Source organism: Zingiber officinale, chromosome 7A (assembly GCF_018446385.1).
Source record: "Zingiber officinale cultivar Zhangliang chromosome 7A, Zo_v1.1, whole genome shotgun sequence".
In the NCBI taxonomy this organism is placed as follows: domain Eukaryota; kingdom Viridiplantae; phylum Streptophyta; class Magnoliopsida; order Zingiberales; family Zingiberaceae; genus Zingiber; species Zingiber officinale.
Window position 1 is genome coordinate 112,641,546 of NC_055998.1, and position 26,797 is coordinate 112,668,342.

Genomic DNA, 26,797 nt, shown 5'->3' on the forward strand with positions numbered 1-26,797 from the left:
TTAAAGCTACAAAGGAAGCGTCAAAAGAGTCGTAAGGGTGAGGGTACGAGTGCACGAGAGATTGTACTCGGAATAAAAGCATGATGTAGCGTTACTGTAGCTGTACTGTAGCAGTCGACTGCATGTTTTAGCAGTCGACTGGTGCAGTCGACTGCACCAGTCGACAGAATGGTTCTGTTCATTCAGTCGGTGTGGATCAGTCGACTGCAAGTTTTAGCAGTCGACTGCACCAGTCGACTGGTAAATGACCGTTGGTGCTGGAAAGTAGCCGTTGGCTACCTCTAACGGTAACACCAGTCGACTGATGGTTTTGCCAGTCGACTGGTGCCGAGATGAGTTGATATGATGATCAACTCTCTCCTCTTATTTAAGGAAAGTTTTGGAGCTTGAAGGAGGTTACTGATTATTGTTGAATCACTCCTTGTCATTGCCCAAAGCTTCCAAGCCTACTCTCTTCCTCCTAAACCTAAGTTCATCTTGTAAGAGGAAGAGAACCTTGTGAGAGGTTGTACTCTACCGAGAAGGAGTAAGAGCTAGCCGGAGATTGTCGGGGACTAATCCACCGAAGGATCAAGGGCTCGTCCACCTCAAGGACACGCCGTGGAGTAGGAGCAAGCAATCTCCGAACCACGTAAAAGAATCGTGTTAGCGTTTGTGTTCTTACTCATTGCTTTCTTGTTTTAGTTTCATTTCCGCTTCCGCAAACTAACCGTGTAGAGAAGAAATCGAAGTTGGGGGTGACCTAGCTATCCAACCCCCCTTCTACCCGGCCACCGATCTCCAACAGACTTCAGCGATGAGAAACGCGAGGGTGAGAAAAATATGATTTATATATATATATATATATATATATATATATATATATATATATAGCCCTTATTATTTTTGGGCCCTAGGCAAGGGCCCTAGCCCAGGGCCAGATTTGATGGGAATTGAGGAGTTAAGGTCTGCGTTTAATGTGTGTTTCTTATTAACCACATTAAGCGTTAATGTAAAAAAAATAATTTAGGTGATAAAATATCAACTTGATTTAGTGTAATTTGGATCCTAGATTTATATTTCCTTGTGCACTCACACACAAGAGAAAACTTTTACTCATGCATTTATTCATAACATATATGTTTATGAAATAATATAAATCAACCATAAACCTTAAAACTTTCAACATAGGACTAAAATTTTATACACAATAAAACCTCCTTGGTCCATTCCATCTTATTCCATTCACATTTTTCCAATAGAATTCACGCCCACTAACCAAAGGGACAATTTGAACAGAACACCCATCTCGTTCTTTCTCGCCCGTTGTCACATACAAAACACGAATTCTCCATAGGTGCACATCCAGACAACCAATTCATTTTCTTTATTTTTTTAGCTAGTCATTAAGTGATTAAGAAATATTACTCAAAAATTATCGATTATCTAAATTAAACAGGATTTTCGTTGATCACCTTAGAGCATCTCCAATTGGGGATATTTGGAGGAGATATTTCTCCAAATATCCCCCCTCTCAAATATCCCCTATTGTGGGGGATATTTGAGGGTTGAATGGAAATCACCGGGCATAGATCTCTACCCGGTGATTTCCTCTTGTGGGGCCCACAAAAAAGTGGGTTGCCACTATGTTGAGGTTTTCTTTTTAATTAAATGTGGTGGCCCCACCTAAAATGTGGGTTGCCGTGACTTTAAGTTTTTTTTAAATTTAATTAAATTCAGAACATTACAAAATTAAAAACAATGGTACGCTCGAAAAATTAAACATTCGAGAAATTAAACGTTCGAAAAATTAAACGTTGGGTAACATTCAATTTCTCCCTATATATACTGTTGGTGCGGGAAGCATCCGACGATCGAACTCAAGTTTTGATAATGGCAAAGGGATTCAAAGTTAAGTTTATTTGTTATCTAATGTGTATGATTGAGTGTTTCAGGAAAGTCCTAGCTGTGGTTAGGCAAGTGGAAAACCCTAGGGGTGGTGACCCTAGGTCATAGGGGGTGGTAACCCTATGCGAAAAGTCTTGGCGGGTCGGAGCTTCGAGCAAAAATCCTAGGGGGTGGTAACCCTAGGTTAAAATCCTGGTATCGCGAACCGGATAGAAGTCTGGACGGGTCGTGGACCGAACGTCCAGCATGAAGACCGGAAACATCGGACGCTGAGCAAAAGTCCAGTCGGTCTGGAGGATCGCACTAGAAACAGGTAACTCTCCTGAGAGGAGTAGGTGAGGACGGGTCCCCGTAGAGGGAATAGTAGGCGTCGAATCGACCTAGGGTTTCCGGTTGGAAATCCGAAGTCAGACTCGGACAGTCTGAAGACTATCAATATTTTATTTACTATGACTATTATATGCTAACTTTATTTTGCAGGGTATGTGTTTGGGACTAACGCATTTTGCAGGAACAAAATAGCAAGTTACATCTCGGATGAACAGTACCCGAGACACCTCCATGGAACTTGGGGGCACCTCTGGTACAAGGCTGAAGCTGGCTACGAAGTGGAGCTGGAGGCGCCTTCAAGGAGACTGAAGGCGCCTTGGACTACTTGGAGGCGCCTTGGACCAGTGATGAAGGCGCCTTCAGGTGGATAACGAGCAGCGGTCAAAGCCTGATCGACAACGGCTGAATTGCGATAAAATCTTGGGTTGGAGGCGTCTTGGAGCTTAATGGAGGCGCCTTGAACACCCTTTATAAGGATGTCTCGAGGCAGCAGTAAAGGTATCTTCTTCCAAGCAATCTTTCTGCATCCAACTGCTAACGAGACAGTCGGACAAAGCTATAACTCGACGCTGACAACCCGGAGCTTCAGATTTAGCATTTTAGTTGTCGGTATAAAATTTATTTACAATTTTTTCTGTACTTAGCTTGTAATAACTTTACGAAATATAGTTGTTGCCCACCGGAAGCGATCAACGATCACGGACATTGGAGTAGGAGTCGTCACAGGCTCCGAACCAAGTAAACAACATGTGTTAGCGTGTGTTTCTTTTATTAATTTCCGCTGCGTTTTACTCGATACGTTTTACGAATCCGAAATGCGTGAAAGTCACGAGCGCTATTCCCCCCCCCCCCCCCTCTAGCGCTTCTCGATCCAACATATACATCCTTTCTTTCATCTATTTTCATCATTTTCATTCTCATTGCCTACCAAAAATTTAGAGAGATGGATAAAAATTTTGTTCATTATTTTAAGGATTTGTTCTACTCTCCAAATATCGACGAAAATTCTAGTGAAAAAAGTTCTCAAGTTCGTCATAATATTCCCGAAGACCCAACGGACCCTACAATATCAGATCCCGGTGAGGCGTTATTCATGATGGTAGTGCGCAATCAATTTAGAGTGGTTGAATTCGTGCAAGATTCTCACGGGAGTACACAAAGAAGAAGAACAATTAACAGAGACCGTGTAGCTGGACACACTCAACTTGTCAATGATTATTTCTGTGTTGAGCCAGTGTATACCGATGATATGTTCTGAAGATGATTCCGAATGAGAAAAGAGTTATTTTTACTCATAGTCACTAATTTGGAAAATCATCCTAGTGGATTTTTTAAATGGAGGGAAGATGCAGCAAGGAGAAAAGGTCTGTCGCCGCTTCAAAAATGCATGGCGGCTATCCGTCAACTTGCTTATGGAGGTTCCGCCGACCAATTTGACGAGTACTTGCGAATGGGTGAAACAACTGCCCTCGGATGCTTGTCCAACTTTTGCCAATGTGTGATACAAATATGCGAAGGTGAGTACTTAAGAAAACCCAATGCAACTGACATCACTCGTTTACTTGAAATGCACGAACAAAAGCATGGTTTCCCTGGGATGTAAGGAAGTCTTGATTGCATGCATTGGGCCTGAAAAAATTGTCCGGTTGCGTGGAGGGCACAGTACACACGAGGCGATCATGGTTATCCAGCAATTGTGCTTGAGGCAGTCGCATCTGTCGATTTGTGGATATGGCATGTATTTTTTGGAGTTGTTGGATCTCGCAATGACATCAATGTGCTTAATGAATCACCTATTTTTAATGACGTCTTGAAAGGAAATGCACCGGAAGTTAATTTTATTGTGAACAGTACACAATATGCAAAAAGGTACTACCTAACAGATGGTATATCTCCGGAATAGACCACTTTCGTCCAGAGTTTTTCCTGCCCTCAAGATCCGAAAAAAAATGAAATTTAAGGAAAGACAAGAGGCTGCAAGAAAAGATGTCGAGCGGACATTTGGGGTGCTCCAAGCTCGTTGGACAATTATAAGAGGTCCAGGGCGACATTGGTTTATGGACAAATGCAAAGAAATCAAGTATACGTGCATTATTTTATACAATATGATTGTGGAGGACGAAAGCCATGCAATATCGATTTGGGATCGCGAAGAACAAGATACAATCATATCGAATCATGGCTCAACCAGTGAATTTGCTAAATACATTCGAAGAAATTCCGAGTTACGTGATACTCAGGTGCATCATTAGCTTCGTCATGATTTGGTTGAACACATCTGGGAAACATGGCGTCGTGATGAGTAAATAACTAATTTATTATATATGAAATATTTAGTTATTCAATTCTGATTTTATGAAATATTTGAACTATGTTGTAGTTTTTTTTTTAAATGTGTACGCCCGATGTTGTATTGTTTTCATTTAAATAAAATATTAATATAAAAATAATTAAAATTGTCATAGGCCCCATAAATATTTGATTGGTGGGATATTTGAGAGTGAGATATTTGATTGGTGGGATCCATAAATATTTGGATGATGAAATATTTTATTGTGAAAGTTGAGATATTTAAATAGTAGGATATTTGAAGAATGATGTGGAAGTAAAGACCATAAATATTTGAGAGAAATATCCCATGCTATTATGATGCTCTTAGATATATAACCAAAGTTATAAAAAATAATCCCAACAAAATGTACCCTAATAGTCTGTAACTACACGAGTTTCAAGATCACAGATTTTGATTTCTCGATTTGCCTTTGTGTTCGATCACTTCAACGTAGCAATTATGCTCTAGACACACTCCATACTTGTCGAACATCGAGTACAAAGACAGAGTCACTTACAAACTTCTATTATTTCGCTCACAAATTCCCATTCCAATTGCATGACACATTAATGTGCATCTGAGTTTACAATCTCAACACGGCGTTTTCATTTGCCGGGAACAAAGTTGGTGGCGTAGGCCCACGCGTTGTTGTTCACTGGGTCGGCCAGGTGGTCGGCCAGGTTCTCCAACGGCCCCTTGCCGGTGACGATGGCTTGCACGAAGAAACCGAACATGGAGAACATGGCCAGCCTCCCGTTCTTGATCTCCTTCACCTTCAGCTCCGCGAAAGCCTCAGGATCGTCGGCTAGACCCAGCGGGTCGAAGCTCCCTCCGGGGTAGAGCGGGTCGACCACCTCCCCTAGCGGGCCGCCGGCCACACGGTACCCCTCCACGGCGCCCATCAGCACCACCTGGGACGCCCATATGGCCAGGATGCTCTGCGCGTGGATCAGGCTGGGGTTGCCGAGGTAATCGAGTCCGCCCTCGGAGAAGATCTGCGACCCGGCCTTGAACCAAACCGCCTCGCCGAACTTGACGCCGTTGCGGGAGAGGAGCTCCGGGAAGACGCAGCCCAACGCGCCCATCATGGCCCACCGGCAGTGGATCACCTCCAGCTCCCGGTTCTTGGCGAACGTCTCGGGGTCAGCGGAGAGGCCGGCAGTGTCCCACCCGTAGTCGCCAGGGAATTCGCCGGTGAGGTAGGACGGGGGTTCGCCGGAGAAGGGGCCGAGATAGTTGACGCGGTCGGCGCCGTACCAGGGGCTCCCCGACACCGCTGGCTTGGGTCTGCCGCCGGTCTTCCGCATGGTGAACCGGCCGCCGCCGCCAAGGCCGTCGGAGAGTGAGGGGGCGAACTTGACGGGCTTGCCGACGAAGGACGGGGAGGAGAGCGCCATGGTGGAAGCCATTTGAGCAGATTGATGGAGGAGAGGTGCTCGATCAAAGGAAAGGCTTCTGCTGCGTTTGGAATTGGAATGGGAATTGGAATCGGAATTGGGGCGTCGTTTTAAAGCCCGAGGCCACTTGATTTCTGCTTATCTTGCGGAATCTTTATCTCTTCTCTCATTGGATGGTGCTTTGATGGGTGAGATCTTTGTAGCAAACGTGGCGAAATGGTAATCCGGGAATCTGAGCCCCAAGATCGTTGGGTACTTTGCTATCTAACATGTGATTGGATTCGCCAATTTTTTGGGTTTCGAACGCATGTAGATTATTTCCGTATATTAAAATTCTACTGTTTAATTAGAATCTCTACCCTTTAATAAATAAAGCTTAAAATAAAATTATATTAATATTTTTTTTGTTTTTATATTAAAAATAATTTTAAAATTTATTAGTAATTTTTTGATTATTTTTTATATAAAAAATATGTATTGTTATGATTTTTTTAGTCTCATATTTTAAGAATGGTAAAAATCATAAGTAGAAAATTTTTTATAAATAATTTAGGCCAGCTTAGAAAATATATCTTTTTTGATTTTTTTTATTAAGATTAAATGTAATATATATTTTTATCAGTTTAATACATGATATAAACAATTAGATTAATTTTTTATAAGCAAGTGTCTATTACAATTTATTGTTGGACATGAGTCTAATGTATTTTTATGGACCTAAGACACTAATTTACATATTCATAAATTAATTTATACATATTCATAAATTATACTACACATGTAACACATATACATCATGCTAATCTTGTTTAAATTCGAGTACGACTAATCCTAGTGAATACCTTTAAAATGAAATTACACATTAGCCCGCTCTGTTCCATAAGTCAGTTTAATTTTCTTTCAGCATTTACTATTTTTAAAACTATCTTTTAAATTTTAATTAATATCAAAATGTTTTTTTTTCTCTTTCCTTTAATTTCACATAATTTAGATAATAAAATTAGTTGAACGCTTTAATTAATATCAAAATGTTTTTTTTTTCTCTTTCCATTAATTTCACATAATTTAGATACACGTCTGATTGTTCATTAAATTCGATCCCATCAAATGACAATTCCGTGTTGGGATCCGAATCCTATATACCTAAGTAACCGCTGGGGTCAATGGGAATGCATGAACGGGTGATAGAAGATGAAGCCGTCGTCTTATCTACTTTTCTTGGATGACATCATACACTCTAAACAAAGATAAATCATGATGACTTATTTAATCTTAATCGAACGATCTTTCTAAACAGAGCATAAGATAATTTAAAATAATATTTACATCCGTCAAAAATTAAATCATGCCTACTGATAGTATATCTGTACCCACTTGACTACATCCGTAGAGGCAATGGGAAAATGTGAACGAATAACGAATTAATGGAAGTTTGTATTTTACTCTGTTTTTGTATTTCATGTTTGACTCGTTGGTTAGCGTCAAGAGCATACATAACTGCTAAGTTGAAGTGATGTGGCCTGTGGGATAGGGATGGTAATGGGGCGGGCGGGGGCGGGTTTGCTATTCTTATTCCCGCCCCGTTTTCATTTTTTCGGGTTCGGGGATTCCCCTAACCCGAACTCACGGGTTCGGGGATTCCCCATCCCCGCCCCATCTCCATGATCTATCGGCAGCAACAATGTCAACCTGGAGATAATTTTTGTATGTCTCAAAGAAAAGGTAAGGCTCAAACAGTGCATTCCAGCTAGTCTTATTCAACTCGATTTCTTACAAGGATGGCAAACAGGGAAATACAGAAGATATGGTTCCGAATAATAGCTCAGGTAAATCATGAAGTACATACAGACCTCACAGATCTTGTTGCCTATTTGAAGCCAATAAATTAATATTAACACTATTATTAATATTTTTTTAAAAAATTATATTATTATTTATTAATAATAAAATATTCGGGGCGGGTTCGGGGATGGGGATAGTATTCCCATACTCGCCCCAAACCCGCCCCATCCTCGAAAAATCAGGAATCCCCATCCCCATTTTGAGTTTTCCCCACGGGACCCCAAACCCACAGGGAAAATTGCCATCCCTACTGTGGGATGAGAAATGGGCAGAGCTAAGACTCCAAGTTTCACAGGGACATAATCTAGAATGCAAAAACATCAAGCAATGAAACATATATAATCTAGATTTCAAAAACATACAAAAAAAAAAAAAAAAAAAAAAAAAAAAAAGTATAATTAAACATCATATTGCATCTCTTAGAATAACTTTCTCACAAACATGTTATATCTAACAGTATGAAATATAGAACAAATTATAAATAACGATAAACGTTTACAGTGATCTCCCGAGACGATCTTAAAAATTTGACAAGTTCTTCTTGCATGTTGTCGGAAGAGTGATCGCAGATCGAAAAGCTCTTTGTAAGATCACGAACCAAATCCCTCTCAACAGATGTTCTCCTTTGCCTATGATCACCTCCAAATCCTCTCTTTTTTCGCCATTGCTCTTGGACGCTATATATAAGAGGAGAATCTACTGATATGCAACCGATATATTAATGACACATAATGGAGGAAGATGAAGGTGAATGTGCACCCTTTCATCTTCATAACGTTACAACTAATGCAATGTCCAACATCTCTCACTCATCCAAGTCAATCCATAAAAATTATATGACCACATAGACCATGTCAATCACATAGGTTACAAGATGATCATGTCACAAAGACCAAAGCAAAATATTAATTAGTCACAAAGATCAAATAAATCATATAGACTTTATGATAATCAAGTCACAAACACCAGAGCAAAAATTAATTAGTCACAAAATCAAATAAAAACATCCATTCCATACATTAGAAAAAAAATGGTTCGTGCAACAGCAAGCACGCTGAGCAATTATTGTAAAAAGATTATTACACTTTACATAGTTGCTCTATAGAACGGATCAGAAACATTAATAACTTGTCTTTACTCTAGATTAAATCATTTACATCAATATAAACATCTTTAATCCCTCATAATGATGATTATGTCAAGGGCATGTTCAACATCTCCAATCAACACAGTTATTCACAATTACATTTTATGTACTAAATAAAAATATAACTGGTACCAGTGAATAAATATCATAGATATAAATCGATTTTAATATTCCTTTTTAGCTGGCATCTATTCATTCTAATCAGCCACTTTCTTAGTTATGCTACATAGACCAAATCATCCATAACCAATAGGAAACATGCTAAAGTAGCAGAAACTTATCAGAATTTCAAGTAGATAGCTAAATAGTCACTTAGGATAAGATTTGTTGGAGCAATCTTGCTCAAGGCATTACTCATTGTTGATGTTTGGTTAAATAAGTTTAAGTTAAGCGTTAATTGTGATCTAACATAAATGTTGAGTGAGCAGATATGAAGACTTGGCAAGGAAAGTCCCGGAGGTGTGACCTCTTGGCAAAAAGGAGACTTAGCATGACAAAGCCAAAGGTAGCCCTTGAAGGCAAGCGGAAGGATGAGGAGTCGTGGAGACGGAAGCATCCTAAGGGCACAAGGTTGATGGAAGGTGCTTGAAGGCATGAAGTCTAAGTTAAGAAAGTAATTCAAGTATGTAAAGTAATGTAAGTCTCAAATTGTAAACATGTTGTAATCTCAAAGATATAAGGTACCAGTCGACTGATACACACACCAGTCGACTGGTACCAAGACACAAAACAAACAGAATGCGGTAGGCTGTTTGGAATCGGGCACCAGTCAACTAGTGTCAGCACCAGTCGACTGGTAGATGATCGTTATGGAATGGCGGCTGAAAATCTCTCAAAATCTTAAGTACCATTGAAGCCCATCAGTCGACTGATAGATATATCAGTCGATTGATATCGGGAGAAACTATAAAAGCAATTTTTGAAGCTAGGAGCAATAACAACTGTTCAAAACTGGAAAAAGTGCTCATCAAGTAATCTTTAAGCCTACAGATTCTGATTCTCTTCCTTCTAATCTTAGATCTCATTTTGTAAAGAGGAAGAGAAAATCGTGTAAGGGTTTCTCCACCTTCGGTTGTGATTCGAGAAGGAGAAATTTATAGTGGAGCTTGATTGTGTGAGTGTGTGTCTTGGATTAGTCACCTCAAGGAGGTGGAGACCAAGTAAATCAAGGAGTTAGCATTGTTTTCTTGTGTTTCTTATCTTTCCTTTATTTCTATTTGCTTCCGCTAACAAGTTGTAGGTGAAAAATCGAAGAAAGGCTATTCACCCCCCCTCTAGCCAAACGCAAAGGTCCTATCAATTGGTATTAGAGCTAGGAACGCATCAGAAGAACTCATCATCAACCGAAGCATCAAGATGGCGTTTCAAGAGGGATATAGCACCGCGCGACCACCTTTCTTTGATGGCAACGATTTTGCATATTGGAAAAGTAGGATGAAATATTATTTAATGAATGATATTGAAAATTGGTTTAGTGTTGTAGATGGATTTGAGAAACCAAAAGACGGATCGGGAGCACATCTTCCAACCAAGGATTGGACAAAGGAGATGGCAAAGAAGGCCCAAGCAAATGCAAAGGCCACAACAACCCTATAATGTGGACTTTCAAAGGAGCAATTAAGCAAAGTAGGATCATTCAACTCCGCTAAAGAGCTTTAGGAAAAACTCATTGAATTAAATGAGAGATCAAGTGAATTTAGGAGGGCCAAGAGATATCTTTTGTTGGGGCAACTTCAAACCTTCACCATGAAAACCAATGAGACCGTAAGTCAAATGCATGGAAGATTCAAGGAGATAGTGAATGGACTCCATGTAATAGGTGAGAAAATTGACAATAGGGATCTAGTAAGGTATGTTCTTCAATCTTTTCCTAGAACCACCTTATGGGCATCAATGGTTGATGCATATAAGGTCTCTAGAGATCTTTCTTTAGTTAAGCTTGATGAATTATTTTGTGAATTTGAATTTCATGAACAAACTAATATGGTTTCAAAAGAGAAAGGTGTAGCTCTTATTGTAGAAAAGAAGGAGAAGAAAAAGAAGAAAGAAAAGAAGGTGGAATCCTCTTCATCTGAATCCGAGCAAGAATCATCGAATAGTGATGATGAAATGTCGGTAAGTGAAGTGGCTCATTATGTCAAGAAGATGATGAGAAGATCAAGGAAATTCACAAGGAAGGATGTGAAGAGAATGTTCCAACCTTCAAAAGGTAAAAGTAGTCAAAGTTCAAGTTTTAACACTAATGTCATTTGTTATGGATGTAATAAGAAAGGACACATCAAGCCAAATTGCCCGGAATTAAAGAAGAAAGAAGAAAAGGAGAAGAAGAAGGAGAAAAAAAAGAAGGAAGCCATGGTGGCCCAAGCTACATGGGATACACCAAGCATGGACTCATCGGATGAAGATGAACTATGCCATGTCACCCGACATATGGCATTTATGGCTTTTGAAGATGACAAAGATGAATCAAGTCAAGTGGAAGTGTCAAGCGAAGAGGATTCATCAAGTGAGGAGGAATCAAGTGATGAATCATCATCAAGTGATGATGAGGTAAAAGAATCTCCCAAAGTAGAATTTCTTTATAAAACTATTGCTCATCTCAAAAATGTTTTTGTCAAATCACAATCTAAGGTGAAAACCTTGAAGGAAAAGCTTAAGTCTATTAAAAATGATGCATGTTCATCTAGTGAGTCAAGCATGCTTAAGGAAGAAAATAAAAATTTGAAGAATGATGTGATTGAGTTAAGAGCATGTCTAGAGAAGTTCACAAATGGATCAAAATATTTAGATATGATCATTAGAGACCAAAGAGTCGTTTACAACAAGGCCGGAATAGGATCTAAACCTAAGGAAAAGGAAGTTGCATATATGTCTCTAATCAATGGCACTAGAAATGATACACTTAGGAACAAAGTTAAGAAAAATCTTAAAGGAAAGGTAAAACAAGCTTGGGTGCCTAAGAAATATTTGAATGACATTTCCGAATCAAGTGCATGGGTACCAAAGAGTTGTGTGTTTTATGTTTCCTAGGTATAGGAGAAGAAGGATGCAAGTATGTGGATTGTGGATAGCAGTTGCTCAAGATATATGACCGGTAATGTGAGCAAGTTCTCCACAATAAATTATATAAGAAATGAACGGTATCATTTGGGAATAGTGGAAAACTCAAGATTATAGATAAAGGCACAATTGAGGTATCACTCACAATCATCATTCATAAAGTCTTATTGGTTAAAAATATGGGGTTTAATTTGCTTAGTGTTAGCCAATTATGTGATGTCGGATATAATGTAGAGTTCCACCCCGATAAGTGTTTAGTTAAGCACAAGAATCTTGAAAATGTTGTGTTAAAAGGATTTAGAAAAGCAAATCTTTATTATGTTGATCTTTCATATGCTTCTAACCCCTCTATTAAGTGTTTGATATCAAAAGAAGAGGAAGGGTGGCTATGACATAGAAGACTTGGACATATCAATATGAGGAACATAGCCAAGGTAGCTAAGATAGAGCTAGTAAAGGGACTACCAAAGATCAAGTACATCAAGGACAAATTGTGCGATGCATGCCAAGAGGGTAAGCAATCAAGGTCATCACACAAAGGTAAAACCTTAACTAGCACTTCATTACCATTAGAACTATTGCATTTGGATCTTTTTGATTATCATAGAACACCTTCCTTGGTAGATAATAAATATTTCTTGGTGATAGTAGATGATTACTCTAGATATACTTTGGTTTATTTCTTGAAACATAAAGGGAAAACTTTAGAAACAATTATAGGGTTTACCAAGAGGGTAGAAAATGAAAAGAACCTCAAAAATGATAGAATTAGGAGTGATCATGGTGGAGAGTTCGAGAATTTGAACTTTTCTAAGTTTTGTCTAGAAAATGGCTATAAGCATGAATTCTCGTGTCCAAGAACGCCTCAACAAAATGGTGTAGTAGAGAGGAAGAATAGAGCTTTACAAGAGGCGGCTAGAACCATGCTCAATGCATATTTCTTACCAAGCTATTTGTGGGTCGAAGCAGTTAATACCGCTTGTTACATTCAAAATCGTGTCTTGATTCATAAGTTTTTAGGGAAAACACCTTTTGAACTATGGAATGGCAAAATCCCTACAATTCACTATTTTAAAGTCTTTGGTTGTAAGGTTTATATTCTTAGTACTAAAGATGACTTAGGAAAATTTGAAGCCAAGTCCAATGAGAGAATTCTAGTTGGATACTCATCTACTAGTAGAGGATATAGAGTATACAACAAAAGGACTTAAACGGTTGAGGAATCATCCAATATTGAGTTTGATGAGTCCACTAGTACTTACCCTAGGAAATCATCTATTGATAAGGATATAATTGAACAAAATCAAGTCATTACTCAAGAAATACAAAATCTACACTTAGGGGGTATGGATCAAGGGGGAGGAAGAGATGATTCGGATGATGAAAGAAACAATGTAGACAATGATTCTCCTAAAAATGATGATTCCATAACTTTGAGGACCGTAAGGCATCATCAAGATCATCCTATTGATCAAATAGTTGGAGATATGACCCAAGGGGTAAGGACTAGATCCTACTTTAGATATCATACTAGTCAAATCGCTCTAATATCACAATTTGAACCAAAATCAATTGATGAAGCTTTAATTGATACGGATTGGATTCTAGCAATGCAAGAAGAGTTGAATCAATTTGAAAGAAGTGATGTATGGGAATTGGTTCCAAGACCAAATGATAGTACAATTATTACGACAAAATGAGTGTTTAGAAACAAATTGGATGATCAAGGAAAAGCCACTAGAAATAAGGCTAGGTTAGTAGCTAGGGGCTTCAATCAAGTTGAAGGACTTGATTATGATGAAACTTATGCCCCGATTGCTCGATTAGAGTCCATTCGGATACTATTAGGATATGCCATTTATATGGGTTTTAAACTTTATCAAATGAATGTAAAATCGGCATTCCTAAATGGGTTCATTAAGGAGGAAGTGTATGTGGAACAACCACCCAGATTTAAAGACATAAATTACCCAAATCATGTTTATAAACTTAAGAAAGCGTTATATGGGTTAAAACAAACTCCCCGAGCATGGTATGAAAGACTCTCATCCTTCTTAATCTCCAAAGATTTTAGAAGAGGAACAATTGACCCAACCCTATTTTTAAAGTATAAGGATAGAGACATTTTTGTTGCACAAGTTTATATTGATGACATCATTTTTGGTTAAACAAATAATGAACTTCTTCAAGACTTCATTAAACATATGGAAAGTGAGTTTGAAATGAATCTAGTTGGAGAGCTAAGTTTCTTCCTAGGGTTGCAAGTCAAACAAACCAATTAAGGAACTCATGTCTATCAAACAAAATTTGCTAAGGAACTTATCAAGAAATTTAGTTTGGAAAATGCTAAGGTAGTATATACTTCTATGGGAACTAATACCAAAATAGATAGTGATCAAGAAGGAAAATTAGTAGACGCAAAGTAATATAGAAGTATGATTGGTAGCTTGTTATACCTAACCGCTAGTAGACTGGATATACTCTTTGCGGTACGTATGTGTGCAAGATACCAATCATGTGCCAAGGAATCTCATTTAGTGGCGGTAAAGAGAATTTTGAGATACATCAAGAGTACCCTTAATGTAGGTCTTTGGTACCCTAGAACTCAAAATTTTGACTTAATTGGGTATACCGATTCCGATTATACGGGTTACAAATTAGATAGAAAGAGTACTAGCAGTGGATGCCAATTCCTTGGACCTTCCCTTGTAAGTTGGAGTAGTAGAAAATAACCTTGTGTGGCCTTGTCCACAACCGAGGCCGAGTATGTGGCCATGGGTAATTGTGTAGCTCAATTACTTTGGATTATGCATACTTTAGAAGATTATGAGCTTCATTATTCCAAAGTTAAGGTGTTGTGTGCTAATGTTAGCACCATCAACCTAACCAAAAATCCAGTGCACCATTCTAGGACAAAGCACATTGAAGTGAAACATCATTTCATTAGAGATCATGTGGCAAGAGGAGACATTGTACTAAACTATGTTGACTCTAAGTCAAATCTTACCGACATATTTACCAAACCACTGTCGGAAGCAGAATTTACCTCACTTCGGAGAGAACTTGGTATGTGCTTTGTAGAATAGTGGGTATAACATTGCATGATCCCATATAACATCAAAATCTATCTCAATGCATCTCACAAAAGCCCTTTGGAGTTGTGTTTGTGTATTTTGCTTTAGACATTCTGTGAGATGCTTGGGATGGTGTAATTGGTTCATCATGTTTGTTATGATACATTACCTTGAGCCAATATAACATTTAGTCTCATTAATCCTTAATTAGACCAATCATTGGGAAGACTTGTGCAAAATTAATGTGTACATAGCTCTTTAAATATGATTGGAAATTTCCCTCAAAGACACAATTATCATACCCTATTGTATGCAATTTAGGATGACATGGAAAAAAAACCATGGAAACACATGCAAGAAAGGCATTTTGATCTAGTATAGGTACATCAACTGTAAGGAAGTCCTAATTAGAACTTTCTCTCAAGAATATACTACATCATATTGCTAGTTTACTACATTCTGTCAATCTTGGAATCCTAGACTTCTATATTTATATATATATTTTCTTCAAGTATATACTGCTAAAACACACCTCTCCATAAATTTTTGCGAATTTTGGAGGGTTGTAGAATTTGTGGTGAGTTTTTGAAATTCGGGCTAAAATTAGGCTAAAATTGGTATCAGCCGATTGGTGCGGATACCAGTCGACTGGTAACAGTGAATTTTACGAACATAATGGTTCTATATGCTTCTATTTTGTGCACCAGTCGACTGATATATACATCAGTCGACTGGTACTCGCGTTTTTATATCTCTCTGCGCGGCAGACGACCAGATGGAAACCCTAGTTCCATCCGTCGCCTGTTGTCGCCTGCGTTCCAGAGCAGCTCCTCGCCGTCTCCTGTCTCCTACGGCCTCCTAAATCCCATTTTCTTCCTTGATCTGCTCTTGCCTTCCCTCGTTGCCCACCTTGGGTTTCTTATTGTCTCTCGATGCCAGTCAGCAAACCCCTTCATCGCGACTGTTCCTTACTCGTTCCTTCTTCGATTTCGTAGCTATGGGACGAAGGTAACTTTTCTCCCACATATTCCTCAAGTTCAGTTGTGATTTAACCCTAATACTTCGTTGTTCTGTGTTGTTTTTGTTCTGTCCTGCCTTCTTTTCTCTGTTTGGGATTCCATTTGGTCCATTTGCATTGCATTTCCACAATTAGGGTTAGGCAAAAGCGTAGGGTTGGCGAGGGGATCTCCCGACAGTCCACCCCCGTGCCTTTGGCCGATAGGTTTCATTCCGAAGCTGCATGACAACGGTTCGCCAATACTGACTTTGCCATGATGAGCTATCGGTATATTAATCAGACCTATTTTACTGAGATCGTGCCTGATATCATGGAAACTATCCTATATTTTGGGTTAGATAGGTTAGTTCATTGCATTCATACGGTAAATCTAGACCTGTGCAAGGAATTCTATAATAATTTGCATCCTAGTGCTAGCGAAGGTCGTGCATGGGTGTTTCGTGTTGGCAGTGTAGACCTTGAGTTCACTCCCAGCATTCTCCATTCGTTCTTAGGGTGTCGGGCTTCTGATAGCACATTTACGTGTTTTCCTACTATGATTGAGCCTTTCACTGAGTCTTTTTCTCATCTGTCGGTCGAAGTGATACATCAGTATTACTTCAATGCTCCCCCGCTCCTCTATGGTGTATCTTTGATGCCACTCGTATGTCCGCCCACAGTAACATTCTTTATAAGATTGTTATTGGGTGCATCCTACCCATTGTCACTAGAGGGAAAGCCAAGATTCGGTTGCCCCATCTAGTCCTCATGTATGCTTTGGAGCACCGACTCGATATTGACATCGCCCTTCAGATCTTTGAATCCATCTTGCACTTTTCTAGTCTTATCCAGGAAAAGTTGTACATGCCTTTCTGCCACATCCTGACCTCCTTCTTTGCATCTCGGGGTATAGATGTTTCTAAGGGTCAACAGCATCAGTTGCCCAAAGACTATGATCAGATTGGAGCCTGCCAGCTATCTCTCGCAGAGATTGAGAGACGTCAGGGGGTGATGGTGTGGCATGCTCAAGCTGCCGATGACTCTGAAGATGAGGAGGCGGATGCCCCTGCTCCGACACTGGCGCCAGATCCAGCTCCTGTGCCCGTCAAGGATCGGCTGACTCAGCTGGAGGAGACCGTACGCTAGGGATTTCAGAAGTTTCATAGTTTTTGGCAGGATCGGACTGCCTCTCAACAGCGTCAGACCCCGATGTACGAGATGCTGCAGCGATGGGATCTGGCTTACCAGGCCCCTCCACATCCTCCTTCTGGTGACGATCATTAGGCATGCTGCTTTTGTTTCAGTTGGTGTTGAGATGTATTTTGGCACAGACAGGGTTATCTCTTGTTGTATCTCGAATACTATGATTCATGACTATGCTAGGTGTATGTTATTGTATGTTTTCTACGACATCATATGACTGTTGTCCACTATTGTAGCTCTTGTCATTTGCGTATGGTTACCTATTTCTTTCTTGCTATTTATTGAGTTTCTCTATATCAGAATTTGTCTTATTTACATGGCTTTCTTATTATGTGCATTTATTTATAAGTCTTGATTGTAGAGGATATTTTGAATTAAAGGGGAGTTAAATTCATGTTGAATTAAGGAGGAATTTCAATTCATGTTGGAATGAGGGGGAGTTTAAGTTCTTCATCTTTTTGTATTGTGTCAAAGGGGGAGATATGGATGGTTTAAGTTATATATTATTTATGCGTATGCTTCACATTATGACTATACCTTGTGTTATATGTTTCGTGGATATTGTCATACCATATAGTTGTTGTATATTTCAAGACCTAACTTAAACAAATTTTGCCAAACATTAAAAAGGGAGAGATTGTTGGAGCAATCTTGCTCAAGAAATTACTCATTGTTGATGTTTGGTTAAATAAGTTTAAGTTAGGTGTTAATTATGATCTAACATAAATATTGAGTGAGCAGATATGAAGACTTGGCAAGGAAAGTCCCGGAGGTGTGACCTCTTGGCAAAAAGGAAACTTAGCATGACAAAGCCAAAGGTAGCCCTTGAAGGCAAGCGCAAGGGAGAGGAGTCGTGGAGACGGAAGCATCCTAAGGGCGCAAGGCTGATGGAAGGTGCTTGGAGACATGAAGTCTAAGCTAAGAGAGTAATTCAAGTATGTAAAGTAATGTAAGTCTCAAACTGTAAAAATGCTGTAATCTCAAAGATATAAGGTACTAGCCGACTGGCACACACACCAGTCGACTAGTACCAAGACACAAAACAAACATAATGCGGCAGGCTATTTGGAATCGGGCACCAATTGACTGATGCCAACACCAGTCGACTGGTAGATGACCGTTATGGAATGGCGACAGAAAATCTCTCAAAATCTTAAGTGTCGTTGAAGCCCATCAGTCGACTGATATCGGAAGAAACTATAAAAGCAATTTTTGAAGTTGGGAGCAATAATAACTGTTCAAAACTGGAAAAAGTGCTCATCAAGTAATCTTCATGTAACGCTCCGCCTTCTACTGGCTAAGCTATAAGGCCGGGGGTTACATTATGCTGTGTTAAGCTAAAAGGTGCGGAAAAATGTACTAATAAAAATCTTACTCTGCTAATGACTATTACAGTCTGTAGGACTAGGTTCAAAGACCTTTCCATTGACATGCATACACCAGGGAAGGAACCCGAACTTTCGATTTGATCAAAAGACTGAAATGAGACCCTTCCAGCTGAAATCAGATACTCCAATCTATCAGCTAATCGATTGGAGTCATCTGATCGATCCGCTGATTGATTCAGCGTGCTACTGTGCACAGAGAAAATTCTGGATCAATCGGCTGATCGATCCGGCCTGACTAATCGATCCATTGATCGATTCAGCGCGCTACTGTGCGCGGGGAAATTTTCTGGATCGATCGACTGATCGATCCAGACTTGCTAATCGACCCAGTGATCGATTCTGAAGCTCTCTATTCGCGAGAGCTAATCCCTCGATCGATCGGTTGATCGATCCCTTAGCCTTCTGTTCGCGACAGAATGCGACTGGATCGATCAACGGATCGATCCAGAAGCTTACTGTTCACGGAACAAGCTCCCTAATCGATCAACTGATCGACTGAAGACCCCCAATCGATCGGCTGATCGATCGGGGTTTCTGATTTCGTATCAGGAGTCTGATTTCAGCACTGTTTCATGCCAATTCACATACATAGGTTCTAACATGGCTGTAAACATACCAATAACAATTAACTGACATTCTGAGCATGATCACTAACAACCTAAACAGGTCTTTCATGATTCAAACGTTAAAATAACTAGAAGTACGGAAACATAATAACATAAGAAAATGCTAAAGGTTTCTAATTTTGCTAGTTTCTCCAAGATCTTTATTCCAAGTTCCATCCACACACATTTTCATTGCATTGTCCTCCAGCCTCCGCTAATCCATCCTTCCTTTACCTTTATCTGCAGTATAAGGAAAGAAGTATCTGTAAGCTTGGGAGCTTAGTAAGAAACCATCTACCTCACAAAACATGCATTCGATGCAATTTATGCTTTTAAAACATGCTATTTGAAATATATGCTGAACATTGCTAAACATGGATTCTAAAACATGGCATAATCACATACGATACATGGCAATCATAGCTAAGCATAAAACTATCATGTGGATCCATAAGAATTAAACTGAAATAAAAGCTGAGCTACACCACTACTAACTAATGTTAAGTTGCTCTGTATTCACATAAACTATTTTGTGAAGCTTTGAAAGACTATATATCATAAATAGATGAAAATACTAATCATGCAGCTGATGGGTCCGGCAACTGTACTTACTGTGCGCGCATCCCTAACTAAACCCAGGGTTGTAAATTCCGAATCTAGTAGGGTTACTAGGTTATCTAAACCTAGGGACGACTATGGGAGCCCAACCCAATGGACATCTAGTCCAGTACAGTGCCACTGCTAAAAGTAAAATACTATTTTATAACTGAATTATCTTATCTTGCTATTTCTAGGTTATCTGAACCTAGAGCTAAGTTATCTGAACCTAGAGGCGACTGTGGGAGCCCACCCATTGGACCGTAGTCCCATATAAACTGTAGCAAGACTAAATATGCTATTCTAAATGCTTCTACTGCATTTACTGATCTATTAAAATGTCTACTGTAGCATTTTACTGAGCTAAACATTTTATCAAGCACTTGGTGTGCACTAGAACACACTCTACGTACTGAAAATCTGCATACTACTAAACTAATGTATAAAACACATAAATAGCTACTTATACTGCAGGTGAGGGGTTTCTTACCTCCTACTCGAAGTTTCTTACAAATCTAAACGCTAGGTTTCCGGTGGAGAAGATTCCTCCGTTGATCTCCTCGCGTCTACTTGCCCTTCTCGCGGAGAGGAACGTTCTCGTGCTGAAGTCATCGCCGGAAGGTGCTCCTATGGCCCTTGGAACGGAACCCTAGGTTCCTTGGACTTGGGCGCCGAGAGGTGAGGAAGGGAGAGGGGTCGGCGGGTGAGGGTTTGAGGAGAGGAAAAATTGTGTTAAAAACAATTCCTCACTTAACCTCCCTATTTATATTAAGTGGTTAATTCACCCAACTTAAATATAAATATAATTGATTCCCTTTTCTTTCCGCATGGCCCTGCTGGGTTCACTTGGTTACTAGAGTTATCTATAAGACTTAGAGTCCTATAGGTCTCGGATTCAATTCCCGCTTAGGCTATTTTTCGTTTCTATTTATTTTTGCTATTTCCGCTACTCTAAAAATTCTGTAAAAATATCCATAAATTCCAGAAAAATCGTAGAATATTTCTAAAATTTATTCGAGAATTTTCGAGCGTTACAATCCCCCATACCTTATAAAAAGTTCGTCCTCGAACTTAGAATAACTCTGGGTACTTCTGTCTCATACTGGCTTATGTCTCCCAAGTTGCCTCTTCTGCTGTATGATTTTGCCAAAGGACTTTTACTAATGGTACTTCCTTATTCCGTAATTTCTTAACTGCCCGGTCTATTATCTGAATAGGCCGACTGTCATAGCTGAGGTCTTCGTGGACTTGTACCGACTGGGGCTTAATCACTTGGGTGGCATCTGGGATATGCTTCTTTAGCATAGAGACATGAAATACGTTGTGGATAGTTGACATCTCCTGAGGTAGCTCTAGCTCATATGCTACCTTGCCAACTTTTCTGGTGATAAGGTATGGTCCCACATATCTGGGACTTAGTTTGCCCTTCTTCCCAAAACGCATTACTCCCTTCATGGGAGCCACTCTGAGGAACACTGTATCCCCAACTATAAACTCTAAGGGCCTGTGCTGTGTATCAGCATATCTTTTCTGGCGGCTCTGAGCTGTCTCTATCCTCTGGCAGATCTGCTGTATAGCTGCTGTGGTATCTGCCACTAGATCTGTTTGAAGTTCTAGCTCTTTCTGTTCACCACTCTCATACCAGCAGATTGGAGATCTACACCTCCGCCCATAGAGAGCCTCGTAGGGTGCCATACCGATAGTGGCTTGATAGCTGTTGTTGTATGCAAATTCTGCTAAACTCAGATACTTGCACCAACTTCCCTTGAAGTCTAGGGCACACGCTCGGAGCATATCTTCGAGTACCTGATTTACTCGCTCCATCTGACCATCTGTCTGAGGATGGAAAGCTGTGCTAAATTTTAACTTAGTGCCCAATGCTGACTGTACACACTCCCAGAAGTGCGATGTGAACCTACTGTCTCTGTCTGAAATAATGGTCCATGGGACTCCATGCAGTCTGACAATCTCCTTGAGATACAACTGAGCTAGCTACTCCATGGAGTGGGATATCTTGATAGCTAAGAATTGAGCTGATTTAGTCAACCTATCGACTATTACCCAGATGGCATCAAAATCATTCGTGGTTCTGGGTAATCCCACTATAAAATCCATGGAAATATCCTCCCACTTCCATTCTGAGATCTGAATGGGCTGCAGAACTCCTCCTGGTCTCTGATGTTCTGCCTTGACCCTCTGACAGGTCAGACAAATACTAACATACCTAGCGACGTCTCTTTTCATCCCAGGCCACCAAAAACGTTTCTTCAGGTCTTGGTACATTTTTGTGGAACCAGGATGCATCGCATAAGGAGTCCTGTGAGCCTCATCTAGAATCTTCTTCTATAATTCCTCCTGATCCGGAACGCATAGTCTGTCACCAAAATATAATACCCCACTATCTGAGACCCTGAACTCTCCACTTTCTGATTCTGTTAACCCTTGCTTGATTTTCTGAATTTCAGGGTCCTGACCCTGAGCTGTCTGGATGTCACCAAGCAGGGTAGATGCTAAAGTCATAGTAGAGAGTTGTCCCACTATAAGTTCAAGACCAAAATCTGTAATCTCCTTCTGTAGGGATGGTGACATGGCTGCCAGGGATAGTAAGGTGGCACTGGACTTCCTGCTAAGTGCGTCTGCCACCTTATTGGCCTTCCCTGGGTGGTAGAGGATGTCTATATCATAGTCCTTGACCAGCTCGAGCCATCTGCGCTGTTGCATATTCAGATCCTTCAGAGTGAAGAAGTACTTCAAACTCTGATGATCTATATACACTCTGCACTGAGCTCCATACAAGTAATGTCTCCAAATTTTGAGAGCGAAAACAACTGCTACAAGTTCGAGGTCATGAGTAGGGTAGTTCCTCTCATAATCCTTGAGTTGTCTGGAGGCATAGGCGATCACCTTGCCATTTTGCATCAGTACTGCTCCTAGTCCCAACTTAGAGGCATCACTATAAATGTCAAAGCTGTCTGTGTTTTCTGGTAGAGCCAGAATGGGAGCACTGATCAATCTCCTCTTTAGCTCGCTGAAGCTGTTCTCACAGTCCTCTGTCCACTGAAATTTTCTGTTCTTTCTGGTAAGAGCTGTCAGTGGGGAGGCTATCCTGGAGAAGTCCTCTACGAATTTTCTGTAATAGCCCGCTAGTCCTAGGAAGCTTCTGATCTCACTAGCGTTCTTAGGTCTTTTCCAGTTACTCACAACCTCTATCTTGCTGGGGTCTACCATAACACCATCCTTAGAGATGATGTGACCCAGAAAAGACACCTGATCGAGCCAGAATTCACACTTCGTGAACTTGGCGTACAGCTGGTTCTGCTGAAGGATCTGTAGTACTGTCTTTAGGTGCTCTGCGTGTTCTTCCTGAGTTTTGGAATAGATAAGAATATCGTCGATGAACACGATAATAAACTTATCTAAGTATTCCCTGAATACTCTGTTCATAAGATCCATGAAGGTAGCTGGAGCATTTGTCACGCCAAAGGGCATGACTACGAACTCATAATGTCCATATCTGGTCCTGAAGACTGTCTTAGGTATATCACCCTCTTTAACTCTAACCTGGTGATATCCTGACCGTAGGTCTATTTTGGAGAACACTGCTGCTCCCTTTAGCTGATCAAACAAGTCATCTATTCTGGGAAGAGGATACCTGTTCTTGATCGTGACTTGGTTCAGTGCTCTGTAATCTATACACAGGCGCATGCTCCCGTCCTTCTTCTTCACGAACAATACAGGCGCTCCCCATGGTGAGTGACGAGGACGTATGAAGCCCTTGTCAAGCAGCTCCTGTAGCCTGAAGTTTCTTCAGTTCTGTTGGAGTCATGCGGTAAGGTGCTTTGGAGATGGGATTTATACCGGGAATGAGTTCTATCTCGAATTCAATCTCCCTGTCTGGTGCTAGGCCTGGTAGCTCTTCAGGGAAGACTGCTGGGTAGTCACATACAACTCGGACCTCTTCTAGCTTTTGGTCCTTGTCCTGACTGGTATTGACCACATGCGCTAAAAATCCCGTACATCCTGAATCTAGCAATTTCTGTGCTTTCAGAGTTGAAAGAAATTTCTTGATTTTTCTCTTTGGTCCTCCGCTGTACTCAAATTGTATTCCTACTTCAAGTTGGAATATAACTTTTTGTTTACGACACTCGATAGAGGCACCGTATCGGATCGGGAAGTCCATTCCAAAAATGACATCGTAATCAGTCATATCTAGCACTATCAGATCACAAAAGAGTTCTCTGTCTGCTATAATGACTGGCACTGCTCTGAGCCAGTGAGTAGATGCTATAATTCCTCCTGAAGGTAGTGTTGTCAGAAACTGACCACTGAGTACCTCTGGAGGTATCGCTAATTTTTCGGAAAACGCCTTGGATATATAAGAATGGGTTGCCCCAGTATCGAATAAGACAGTTGTACTTTGCTATAAAATACTGATCTGACCTGTAACAACTGTAGAGGCATTCGCTACATCCTCTCTGGTGAGTGAATAGATCCTCACGTTCGTCGTGGCTGAGGGGGCTTCTAGTCTGCCCTGGCTGATGTATGGACCGTCTAAAGCAGCCTGCATCTGGTGTAACTGGGCTGGCTGGCCTCCATACTGAATTAGCTGTGGTTGAGGAAAACCGGTCTTGTTCGGGCACTGCTTAGCCATATGCCCCTCTTGTCCACATTCGAAGCATCCTCGTGTGCCCTTGCGGCAAACTCCTGGGTGGAATCTCCCACAAGTAGGACACTTGGGATAACTAGGCTGTTTGCTGGCTAGTCCTCCTTTTGGGTAACTCCCTGGTTTGCGTTTGTTGCTGGAGTTTCCTTTCCAGTTAGAGTTGTGGCCCTAGTGTTTCTGAGTACCTGAGCCTCCCTGACCTTTGGACTCTGTGAGGACTTGCTTCTGCTGTTTGATATTGTTCTGGTAGTGCTCGGTGGTCAGAGCACTGCTTACTAGTTCTTCAGTGGTTTGAGGCCTATGGACGCCGCTGGCCACGTTCATTGCTATTTCCGACCTTAGCATCTTAAGCATCAACCGGACTCGTTCTTTTTCAGTGCTGACTAGTTCAGGGCATAGACGAGCCAATCTATTGAATTTCTTCACAGCTTCCTCCACTGAAAGGTTGCCCTGGCGAAATTCAGCAAACTCGTCGTAGTGGCGGTTTGTGACCCGCATGTGAAAGAACTCTTCGAAGAATTCTTTCTCGAAGTCGACCCACATCATCTGATTCACTAGGTGCTTCGCTTTAATTCTCTCCCACCACATCCGTGCGTCCCCTGCCAGGCAGAAAGAGGCGCATTTCACTTTCTCATGCTCTGGCCAGTCCAGAAGCTCCATCGTACTCTCCAGTGTTTTGAACCAGGCTTGAGCATCCCATGGTTCATTGGTGCCTGAGAAATTCTCTGGCTTAATTTTCTGCCACTGGATTAGATAGGCTTCCCTCCTTGCCCCTGCTGCTGGGGCTACTGGTGCTGCTGATTGGACTGGTGGAACCGCTATAACGGCTGGGGTTGCCAGGTTAGGTTCCGGAGTGACAGTGAGAGTGTTCTGCTGACTAGCCCTTAAGGTGGCTATCTCCTGTTGTTGTTCGGCTAACTGTTTCTGTAACTGAGCCACTACTGCTGTAAGGTTTGGAGGAGGCGCTGAGCTGCCTGCCTCATGCTGGGGCTCAGTAGCTGGTGTCTTTCTAGCTGGGCATTCTCGTACCATTTTCTAAAGAAATAGAGGACATACATAACTAATAGGATCATATTGCATAGCATTTGTTATCATGTTAGGTATTATCATATAAACACAAGCTTTAGTCATCTATAAACATGAAAACAAACAAAGCACAAATAAAGTGAGAGATGTTCTTGCTTGGAAGCTGTAGGTTCAATGCTGATGTGTGTGTGAGGAAGTATGGAACTTGCTCTGATACCACTCTGTAACACCCCGCCTTCTACTGGCTAAGTTGTAAGGCCGGGGGTTACATTATGCTGTGCTAAGCTAAAAGGTGCGGAAAACTGTACTAATTAAAATCTTACTCTGCTAATGACTATTATAGTCTGTAGGACTAGGTTCAAAGACCTTTCCATTGACATGCATACACTAGGGAAGGAACCCGAACTTTCGATTTGATCAAAAGACTGAAATGAGACCCTTCCAGCTGAAATCAAACACTCCAATCGATCAGCTGATCGATTGGAGTCATCTGATCGATCCGCTGATTGATTCAGCGTGCTACTGTGCACGGACAAAATTCTGGATCGATCGGCTGATCGATCCGGCCTGACTAATCGATCTATTGATCGATTCAGCGCGCTACTGTACACGGGGAAATTTTTTGGATCGATCGACTGATCGATCCAGACTTGCCAATCGACCCAGTGATCGATTCCGAAGCTCTCTGTTTGCGAGAGCTAATCCCTCGATCGATCGGTTGATCGATCCCTTAGCCTTCTGTTCGCGACAGAATGCGACTGGATCGATCGGCGGATCGATCCAGAAGCTTACTGTTCGCGGAACAAGCTCCCCAATCAATCAACTGATCGACTGAAGACCCCCAATCGATCGGCTGATCGATCGGGGTTTCTGATTTCGTATCAGGAGTCTGATTTCAACACTGTTTCATGCCAATTCACATACATAGGTTCTAACATGGCTGTAAACATACCAATAACAATTAACTGACATTCTGAGCATGATCACTAACAACCTAAATAGGTCTTTCATGATTCAAACGTTAAAATAACTAGAAGTGCGGAAACGTAATAACATAAGAAAATGCTAAAGGTTTCTAATTTTGCTAGTTTCTCCAAGATCTTTATTCCAAGTTCCATCCACACACATCTTCATTGCATTGTCCTCCAGCCTCCGCTAATCCATCCTTCCTTTACCTTTATCTGCAGTATAAGGAAAGAAGTATCTGTAAGCTTGGGAGCTTAGTAAGAAACCATCTACCTCACAAAAC

The 26,797-nt window shown here is 40.8% G+C and overlaps 1 protein-coding gene across 1 annotated transcript; it reads right to left on the minus strand.

Annotated features, from left to right (window-relative positions):
* Positions 1 to 5,000: 5,000 nt before the first annotated feature.
* LOC122002039 (chlorophyll a-b binding protein of LHCII type 1-like) lies at positions 5,001 to 6,035 on the minus strand. Its single transcript, XM_042557065.1, has one exon. It carries the CDS (start codon positions 5,956 to 5,958, stop codon positions 5,155 to 5,157), a length of 804 nt encoding a protein of 267 aa, XP_042412999.1. The 5' UTR covers positions 5,959 to 6,035; the 3' UTR covers positions 5,001 to 5,154.
* Positions 6,036 to 26,797: the final 20,762 nt, after the last annotated feature.